Raw genomic sequence first — 10742 nt, 5'->3', positions numbered from 1 at the left:
GAGAGAGATAGGACATTGAGAAGCACAGGGAGAGATGTATCCGAGAGAGGAGGAATGTATTCGAGAGGGGATATAGACATGTATCAGCGAGAAGAGAGTGATGTATCCTAGAGGGAATTTTCAAAAAAAAATTAAATAATAAGAAATTTTAGAGATTATGGTGAAATAAAATGTATAGCTAGGTAATTTTTCCTAATTTGTATTTTTTCTTCAAAAAATCTTATTACGTGGAAAAAGAATTTTAATATGAGACACCATACAACTAATTATTGGGCCAAGAAGAAGTAACAAAACTAAAAGACCTTCCCAAAGGTTGAGTTGGGATCCAATCTCAATTGTTGAGAAAAATGTCTAGTCCTATACTCTTTTTCTACGGAGTCTAAGCTCCTCATCTTTCTTCTAATTTTCTTCTTCAATGATTCTCTTATTTTACTAGTACTCCGTCAATGTTATATAATTTCTTTATTAGTTTGTTATCTCTATTAATTTCTCGTAACAATTTTACGTTTAGTGATAATAATATCTGAATATTTCTATTATGAAATTAAAATTGTCATCTATAAATTATTTAATTATTAGATCAAGTTGTCATTATTATTATTATTATTATTATTATTATTATTATTAAATGATCAATAAGTATTCATATAATTGCCTGGCATATTGAAACATAATTATAATTGCACATATAAAGATTTAATGCAAGTAAGATATTATATAAAGATAACCTTAAGCTAGCTACTAATCTATTTTTGTTGCACAATCACCCTCACTAATTCCTATTGCACTTTAATCATTCACCACCAACTACAAATATCACACAATTTTATCTAACTCATTTATCATAACCACACAGCTACATACTTTAGGCAACTAATTACTTTGAATTATTTTTCCTAATACTTTTCTAATGACAATTTATTTACTAATGTTTACTAGTTTTCTTGTCCATTATGCACACTAATATATATTATCACTTGTTTTTAGAGTGTACTTAATCAAGCAAATAAATTTCATAATACTAAGTACTCAAAATAAGAGTTTTCGGATTATCTTTTTGAACATATTATGTTATTGTTTTATTATTAACTTCAAACTTTGCTCTTAATTATACAAAGATACATTATGCACGGTTCAATGCTATAGTCTTAATTAACTATTCATAAAATATAACCACTGATATTACATATTAGTTTAATAATATGTGAACTTTATTATATTATATTTTATAATATGTTAATAGAAAAATTCACACTAAAAGTTAAATCTGTGAGCTGTACTTTGAATTGTATCACTCTCTTAAAGACGGCTAAGTATAGAAATCATAGGATCCAAATGGATAAAAAGACTTCAATAAAATTGGATAAACAATATATTGTCACTCAATATATATATTAAAATTTATTATTTTATTATATATATATACATAGAAGTGATTTAACGATGTAAATATATATTATTTATGCAAATTTCATATTACAAATTAAATCTCAAATTGATTTTATGCGTAAATAACTTACTTCGTAATTAACCTACCAAATATAATATTTTTATATAAAATTTTAATACATATATAACTCACTTCTAAATCAATTACCGATTTATCGATTTTAAAAAAAAACTTCCACCGACAAAAGTTGAATCTCTCTATTGTTTTTGTTAACCGACAAAATGGTTCAAAGTAACATTAGATGTTCAATTATTTTGACAAATGGCCACTTTATAATTATTTTTGGACAATATTCATGTATGTATGAACAAATATTTTGAGACCAGAAAAGTAATTATAAAAGCAAACAATCAATTTTTGCTTTAGCCAATTTGATAGGAAGTGAAAAATAAACTTTAGTTGCAAAATTAAAAGATATTTGAGTAAATGTGATATAATATGACGAAAACAACATAGGACCACAATAAAAGGGACTTTAAAACTTACATAATGTATATAGAAACTATAAATCTACAATATAGTTCTCCTCTACAAAATAGACAAGGACTTGCTAATACATCGGCGAATTCAGTATCGGAGTCAGAAATTTTATAGCGGGTGTTAGGAGAAATTTGTTTTTTGTTGCAAGTGAGATTCAAACACATGAGCGGCTAGGACTCTTTCAAGGCATTAAAATCACCAGGCTACAACCTCTTGCTCTGTCAAGGGTGTCCAAAATATGTTATTTAATCACTTTATGTATTATTTTTCGACGAATGGACACCCTAGCATAGTTACGTTCTTGGTCGTGGTGTGAATTCAAAATATAAAGAAATAAATTTTTCAAATCAACGAATTTAAAAATGTTAGTTTCATCTATATTCGTCGTTCTCGCACACAAATATGTCTAGATATACGTCTACAAAATATGTGTTATATATATGTCGATATACGTATACAAAATATGTCGTATATTTGTAAATTATGAAAGCATGTTACCATATAAAGGTATTGTAAATCATGAACCAAAAAGTATATAGTATATGATTAAAATATCATAATTTTTGTATTTAAGGTCAAATTTCCTAATCATTCCCCTAACTCCATTGATTGTGATCTCAATGAGTTTAATTTCCTTTACACCATTAATCATGGTGGCTATGAATAAGATACAGTTCATTTTTTCTGTTTTTGCCACCTCAGCAACCCCACAAACTCTTCAAAATCAAAAACTGACCCCAAATCTTTTCTACGCCAAGTGCGCATTACGCACCTCACTTTACTAGTGGACATATATTGACGTTTTTACGATTTGGATAAAAATCGAATTAAAAATTTATTAAATAAAAGTTTAATATGCATGTATGTTTTTCAACTAGATCCCATTTTATATTTTTATTCTTTAACTTTTGGTGTAAACAAGTAAACATTTTAACTTGTATAAAGTTAAACAAATAAACACATGTTGAGTCTTACGTGACATAATACATTGCAGACACCGTGTAAGACGTAAATTAACTCGTAGGATTGTCATGTATGACTAATAACATGTGTCTATTTGTTCAAATTTTTATGTAAATTTAAATGTTTACTTGTATATACCTAAAATTGGAGAATATAAATGTAAACTAAAACTTAGTTACATGACATATTTTTACATTATGCCTTAAAATAAATTGATTTTTTGAATTTGAATAGACTTTATGTTTTTAAAATCAATAAGATTTTGATTTATATATATATATATATATATATATATATATATATGTGTGTGTGTATGTGTGTGTGTAATCAAATAATTTAAATATTTTATATATGTCTTTATCAAAACTTCTTTATAAAAGAGCAAGATCTCAAAACAAAAAGTATTCTAAATAAGTATTTTTTTTTTTACTTGTGTGATTAATAAACGAATAATCAAATCAAAATTGATAACAATTAAATGATTATTATATTTATTAATTCGATGGTAACAATTTTAAAATAATTTATATACAAATTTAAATAAATTTGGGCATATGAGTCTCACGTGCCAAAATGGCGCAGTATACCCACTGCGTATGATAGCAAGAACAGTATACAAATTTTGAAAATTTATCTCTCTAAAGGAAAAAAAATCGAAAGTCTTCTCTGCTTACACACAGTTCTCTTCCAGCTTGGAACCTTAGGTTTCCATTTTTAGGGTTTTCGAATACCCCAAAATTTTCCCAGAAAAATTTCTTGGAAAATTTGATTTGGGTATGAGAAAATTAACAGTTTTTAAGGTTAAAGTTTCGATCTTTATGAAATAACATTAGTGTTTTTTTGAAATTTTTGAAAAAAAATAAAATCTAAAGTTGTGACCTTGAAGTGTGTGCTAAGAAGAAGAAGAATGCCTGGTCATAAGTCTAAATCAGAGAAGGGTGAGGCAGAAAAGCCTTTAAGGAGAGATCCTTATGAGGTTTTAGGTGTTTCCAGGAATTCTACAGATCAAGAAATCAAAAGTGCTTACAGGAAATTAGCTTTGAAGTATGTTGATTTTTTTTTGCTCTTTTCAATTAAAGTTTTGATTTTTTATGTAATTTCTTTTGGTTTTGGTATTGTAAAAGTGTTTTCTTGAAATCCCATGTTCTGTAGTTTCAATTTTATTGTATCTTTTTGTCTTTTTGGGGTGTCTGAGTGTGGAAGAAAAGAGGCACTCAAGGGTGGGTTGAGCACTATGAGATATCAGCAGAGACAAAAAAACTAGTTAATTTCTTCCTACATGTTCTAGTCACTTGGTACGTGTTGTTGGTGGGAGGTGACATGTAACCCGTGGAATTAGTCGAGGTGCATAGAGTTACCTAGCACATGTTGTTTGCTTGTTGGAGGTGAGGTGACATGTATCTTGTAGAATTAGTGTAGGTGCATTGAGTTACCTAGTACATGTTGCTATGCTGGTGAGTGGTGAGATGTATCCGGTTGAATTATTCAAGGTGTGTACAAGCTGTTCGGGACACCATGGTTATCCCCCGAAAAAAGAGTGGAAAGGGGGAAAGTTTTAGATTTTGTGATGTGTGTTGTTGCTATTACCCCTGGGATCAATAAAATAAGTTTACTTGGGAATGGTAGCTCTGTAGGCATCGTTATATAGAAATGATAGCAATAAGTGTATGGTAGTTTCTGAAAGTTACCTTTGAGTTTGATACATCGAAGTAGAATATTTCCATGGCAACAGTTACAAAGTTGGTTCTGGATGACTCTGGAAATTATAATGTTTGTAAAACGATTAGCAACCAATTTTCAAAATATTGCTCTCATGCGAATTGGGAAGTAGTATTCTAAGTCCTTTTTGATTATCAGGATGCAAGTTATGATCCTTCTTGTCTGATGGAGGTTATATTGTTTTCTCTTCTGCTTACACTTTTGCATATTGTAGGTATCATCCTGACAAGAATGCAAATGACCCTAAAGCAGCAGACATGTTCAAGGAGGTCACCTTTTCATATAACATTTTATCTGATCAAGATAAAAGGCGTCAATATGACTCAGCTGGCTTTGAGGTTGTTTTTTTCCCTCAGTATAGTCTGTAGGGCAAGAAGTTAAATTAGTTACATTTCCTAAGCATATGATGCCTTCTGGTTGTTCATTGATGATTTGTTTCTGTTAGAATTTTGTAGTGCTCTTTATCTTAGGTCGCTATCTTTAGATTAAGAGTTAGACTTTCTCAGTGCATTCTCCCTACTGGAAAAAAATGAGAATGCTGGTGATCTGCCTAATCGAAGTACTATTTAAGCAGGCTGTTGAGTCAGAAAGCCAAGATTTGGAGCTTGATCTGTCAAGTTTGGGAACCGTGAATACTATGTTTGCTGCACTCTTTAGGTTAGTATATATTGCTTGTAATCTTTATGTTCCTTTTTGTTGAATTCAGACTTCTGTTCATGAAATTTATGCTCCATGATGTGTTTTTTGTTATTTCATTATGAGCAGTAAGCTTGGTGTACCAATAAAAACCACCGTCTCTGCAACTGTTCTAGAGGAGGCCTTAAATGGTTCAGTATCTATTCAACCACTTCCACTTGGACAACCTTTGTGTAAGAAGGTATCTATCTAAATCTTTGTCATTCCTTCTTGTTAAAATGTAGTTACTGCGGAAGTTCTTATCTTCTTCTTAACAGGTAGAGAAACAGTCTGCTCACTTCTACTCTGTTACAATAACAGAAAAGGAAGCGAAAGGGGGCCTTGTTTGCCGAGTTCATTCACGAGAAAAAAGCAAATTTAAGGTCTGTCAAAATCTAAACCCAAATATGCTTAGGTTTGCTTTATGTGTATATTTGTTCCACCGAATGCTTGGTACTTGAACTCAGAATTCTGATGATAAAAAATTCATTTAGGTCAGTTGGCGAATAAAAGTGGAGAACTTTTTCTACTGAAAGACTGCTACATTACTAATAAAGGACTCCTAGGTTTACTATTGCATTTGCAGACTCACAGACTTATTTATGTCACTTAGCAATATTTTATGTTTAGCCTAGTTAGTGGCTTAATAGCGTGCTTCTAGAATATTTCCAAATATATTCATCCTCAGATGGGCTCTCTTTTGTTTTCGTGATAAATCATTTGATAGACACAAACTCTTAGATGCTTTCGATATTCTCTTTTGTATAGAAGCATCAAGCAGAGTGATACCAATTTTAGACTATATTAATATGACAAACCAGCATCAGCAGACCTGCTTTTCTCATCTGAGAGTATCATATTATGATTATCATCATTGATTATGAAATGATCTATTTATTTCAAATTTTTTTTGGATCAACTCAATTTTTTCCATTGTGTTGATCTGTTTTGAGTTTGTCACAGTTTGGTAATTTAAATTGTGTGTTTGCAGCTATTGTACTTTGACCAAGAAGAAAATGGTGGACTAAGCCTTGCATTACAGGTTCCAATCTCTTTCCGTTCTTTTGTTGCTCCTTATTGTGGTCAAGTAATCTAGATCACACTTCAAGTTTCATGGCAGTTTAGGCTTGAAGAGCACAATGAGCTCCTTTTTTCTTATAAATATGTGGATATGGATATTTGTTTTCTGTTCGAATCAAGAAGTTTATGTGTAGTCCTAAAAGATCTTTTTTAGCAACAATAATAAGTTTCTCATTTGCCCCCAGGCTGAAGTTCACTCGACAAAGATTGGGGGACTTTGTGGCTTAAGCATTGAGCTCAGGCCTTACGCCAAGCGAACTAAGCCTAGTATTAAGTGAATGGTCTAGAGGAGGTGCCATCATCCCCGGGTTTTGAGGGTTTTGCCTCTGCAGTTGTTCCTAAGGGTTTGACTCAAGATGGGGACAAAAGTTTCTCCAGTCACTTTTCTGACGCATATGCTGTGTTCATATTTTCTTTCTATTTTGTGGCATTCGGTTTTCATACGCTCTCATATAAGCTAGGCCATCTTCCCTCAGATTAGTCGCAGTCCATCAGTTGCCAAAAATCACTCGTCATTGTTGATGCTAATCTGGTTTATGATCCTGGCATGACTACTTCATTAATATCTGCTGTAAATTTTTTGCGACTTCTTTGCAGGAAGATAGTTCAAAAACAGGGAAAGTCACATCCGCTGGCATGTATTTTCTTGGTTTCCCAGTATATCACATGGATCAAACCCAGACATCAGTGAGTTTATATCTATGCATAGTGTCAATTTTTTGTACGTTCCTCTTCAGTTTTGCGTCCATGTGCTCACATTATTTTGCCGCTTGAGCTAATTAATATATAGGCAGCAGCCACAAAGGATCCGGACTCTGCATTTTTCAAGAAATTGGATGGATTTCAACCATGCGAGATAACTGAGCTCAAAGCTGGCACACATGTTTTTGCAATTTATGGTATTTTTCTCTTGCCAATCTGAACTTCCAATGCAATTCAATGGAAATATGATACTCAGCACCTCGCTCTTTTCCTTGTTGACTTTTGCAGGTGACAATTTTTTTAAAAGTGTTAGCTACACCATTGAAGTGGTCTGCGCTGAACCTTTTACTGAGGAAAAAGAGAATCTTAGAGCAGTAGAAGCTCAGATTTTGTCAAAAAGAGTGGAACTGTCTAAGTTTGAAACAGAATATAGGGAGGTCTGTGCTCCTTCGTTCATTAATTGGTGATCTCTTTCTTTATGTTTCTTCGATCTTATCAATTCCTTCTTTTAATTGACAGGTCTTAACACAATTTACTGAGATGACAAGTAGATATGCTCAAGAAATGCAAGCTGTAAGTTCGATGCTTTGAAAACTTCATCTGCAACTCTAATCTCGTTACCTATTTGAAGTGATTTTATATCCCTAGGACAAAAGTTAAATTATTGTTTTTACTTCTTTGCTAACCAATAGATTGATGAGCTTCTTAAGCACCGCAATGAAATTCATGCTTCCTATACAACTCTTCCCGTGATGAAACGTAGTAGTAGCAGCAGCAATCGAAGTAAGAACAAAAGTGGACCCAAGGCAGCCAGTGAAGATGGCTCAGTAAAAGAAAAGAAGCCTTTAAGAGACCGGACGAAGAAGAAGAAATGGTTCAACATTCCCTTAAAAGTTGACAAGAGGAAAGCTTGTTAATTAGGGTGAGCTTCTTTTTCTTTTACAATATCACTTCCTTTCGACTGCTATACATTTATATTTCCATTTTACACGCAGTTTATAGAGAAACACGGTAACTGAATGAGTAGTTGCGGAGGTACACTTTCTTTTAGTCCAAGCAATGAACCTATTGCAGGACTTCAAGAATTCTTTCGAAGGGACTTCATTGCAGTAGCTAGGCATCACTATTGCGCTGAAATATTGTTAATTTTATGGAATGGTGTTTACACGGGAAGCACACGAAAAACTCTTTCCTCGAACACTCACACATGTAAATTGCATTATTCAATCACAAGTCTTTCTTGATTGTGCTATGCTTCTGTGTGTTTTTATGTGGTAAAAGAAGTTGGTTCTTTTGTTAGTTCAGACAAAGAACTAAATACAAAAAAGTGAAGGATACAATATTGTTGCTCTTTTAGCCTCAGATGCCAAATATGTATATTATAAGTCAAGCATCTACATCTTTTTTATTAGTTTGTTGGGAGTTTGTGAACACTTTGATAGAATATATAATAGACCAACTAGATTCTGCCAAAAGTTATATTGGATTTTGTTGCTGGTAAAGCTCATGCTAGTCTAGGATTTGTCAGCCTGTCACCCCATGTTCAACCCCCCCCCCCCTCCATCTGAGGTGAGGTACTTTTGATGAGTTGTTAAGATGTCATTTGATATGAAATAAGTCAATAAAGTCAAAAAATTTCAAAAATTTGAAAGGGGTGATGAGCTCTTAACATGCCATCTAATACTCCCTATATTTCTATTTAGTTGTCCACTTTAGTAGTGGAACACATATTAAGACATCAATTATTATCGTAGGTTAGTTAAAATTATCCTTAACTTAAAAGATTATGTAACCTCCAAAGTATAATATGTATTTTCTGATTCCAAAAAACATGCATTACAACTTAGTCGTATTAGAAATTTTTTTAGAACTAAATAAGGGTATATTAGGAAAAAAATATTATTGTCCTTTCTAGAGACAGATATAAAAGAAAATATGGACAAGTAAATAGTGACAGAGGGAGTATGAATTAAGTTGATTCTTGAGTAGCCAATTATTTGTCTCAATCATATAATGCAAACATATTACAAGATTGGACCTTTTAGTAGTGACTGACAAAAAAATGACTATAATCTTGATTGAAATTGGAAATTGATGTGTGATGTGTGTGCCAAATAGTAACAAACAAACAAACCAAAGAAAAGAAAAAAAACTCCTCCCCAAGTTGTTTAGTTGGTGGGATAATGACATGAAAAAAATAATTTCTAGATAAAATGTGAGATTATCTTATCCCGTATTTTGTTATTGATATTAATCACTTTCGGAATTATTTTATCTCACCATTATCTATCCCATATGAAAAGTGAATAACTTATCCCAAACTTGCAAGATTTATACAATCATGTTTATAAATTTCCGATCAATACATTCATCTTTATATAAATACGAGATCAATGATTTAATGAAAAAATGTCACAATGGACTCTAGTCTTTAATTCTTACACAATGCAGACATTTTCTATAGCCAAATGTAGAAATTATAACAAGAGGTCAAAAATATTCACATTGGAACATAATAATACATATCATGTTCTATGGAAACTATACATATTATAATCCAAAAACACCTTGACACTAAAACATGTCTTAGATGATAATCCTTATAATCAACCTAATTAATTAATTAACCACCAATTTTCTTGTTGGGATTTACTAGTAATTGATTCACAACATCACATCTACGTCTCACCTCTCCCATTTTCCCTAATTTAACTTGATAAACACTTACTTTCTCCATTGCATGTGTAAATGCCTTGAAAAATGCATCTTGATCCTTTGCATAAAGCTCCACAAATGGCTTTGTCCTTTGGTCATAAATCATAGCTTGATCAGATGCTAATAACCCTAGCCCCTTTTGCAAGTTTATGTAATACATGTTATCGAATTTGCCAGGTGTCATAACGTCATTGAACGCAGCCATATCCTTCGTGTTATTCCCACATAAGGTTTGTAGCGCTTGTACATATGTAGGGTTCATAGTAGGATCAGATTCTGAAGTCTGACTAAATTTGAATAATCTCTTACTAAATTCCGAACAATGAGAGAATCCTATAGTATGTGCACCCATTAATGCCACCATTTCTTGTACATTTAAATTTTTTGATGCAAACATATTGATTATTGTGTCCATAGTCATGTTGGGCCTAGCAATATGTCCTTCAACATCTTTTGCGTATGATTCAAAGCTATCTTTTCGCCCTAGGCGAATCGAGTAAAATGGACCTCCAACCATTGTAATCAAGTCACGAGTTGCAACAGCTAAAATATCTGCACAAGATACAATGCCAGGGCATTGTAGTTCTAATGCGGTTTTTGCACGTGTGACAACATCATAAGCGTCCCCCGGGAGGGAGAGGTTGATATCCGTGTCACGCTCTGATTGGGAGAAAGAATTTGAGGAAATCAACAACGACGCGTCACATCCTCCCACCATGCAATCGTGGAAGAAGAGGCGGAGGGCCCCAGCCGCGGTGGTGGGGGCCGCGAGCTGCTTATCGACGACGATTTGTTGGATGATTTTATCAAATTGAGGACATGTTTTGTTGTAATAGTCGATATTGAGTTTGGATTCCGTAAGAGAAAATAAGGTTAGAGATGAAAAAAGGAAAATTGAGAGAAGTGGTAATGCCATGATTTTATTAAAAGAGAAATTTGTGAGAAAGCAAATGAAAAA

The 10742-nt window shown here is 32.6% G+C and overlaps 2 protein-coding genes across 2 annotated transcripts; one reads left to right on the top strand and one right to left on the bottom strand.

Moving 5' to 3' along the window:
- Positions 1–3523: 3523 nt before the first annotated feature.
- Positions 3524–8479, top strand: LOC107020805 (chaperone protein dnaJ 16). The gene is made up of 12 exons (XM_015221308.2): positions 3524–3937; positions 4827–4950; positions 5187–5269; positions 5378–5489; positions 5566–5670; positions 6279–6329; positions 6965–7054; positions 7158–7266; positions 7358–7506; positions 7589–7642; positions 7762–7991; positions 8065–8479. Exons 1-11 carry the CDS (start codon positions 3801–3803, stop codon positions 7984–7986), a joined length of 1239 nt encoding a protein of 412 aa, XP_015076794.1. The 5' UTR covers positions 3524–3800; the 3' UTR covers positions 7987–7991; positions 8065–8479.
- Positions 8480–9421: 942 nt separating this feature from the next.
- LOC107019978 (peroxidase 6) lies at positions 9422–10742 on the bottom strand. The gene has a single exon (XM_015220325.2). It carries the CDS (start codon positions 10698–10700, stop codon positions 9693–9695), a length of 1008 nt encoding a protein of 335 aa, XP_015075811.1. The 5' UTR covers positions 10701–10742; the 3' UTR covers positions 9422–9692.

This window comes from Solanum pennellii, chromosome 5, assembly GCF_001406875.1.
Source record: "Solanum pennellii chromosome 5, SPENNV200".
Lineage (NCBI taxonomy): Eukaryota > Viridiplantae > Streptophyta > Magnoliopsida > Solanales > Solanaceae > Solanum > Solanum pennellii.
This window is presented reverse-complemented; position numbering and strand designations above follow the sequence as displayed.

Coding starts and splice junctions, on each gene's coding strand:
- LOC107020805 (XM_015221308.2), top strand. CDS start 3,801: ATGCCTGGTCATAAGTCTAAATCAGAGAAGGGTGAGGCAGAAAAGCCT. Junction 3,938..4,826: donor TACAGGAAATTAGCTTTGAA/GTATGTTGATTT, acceptor TGCATATTGTAG/GTATCATCCTGACAAGAATG. Junction 7,055..7,157: donor TGGATCAAACCCAGACATCA/GTGAGTTTATAT, acceptor ATTAATATATAG/GCAGCAGCCACAAAGGATCC.
- LOC107019978 (XM_015220325.2), bottom strand. CDS start 10,700: ATGGCATTACCACTTCTCTCAATTTTCCTTTTTTCATCTCTAACCTTA.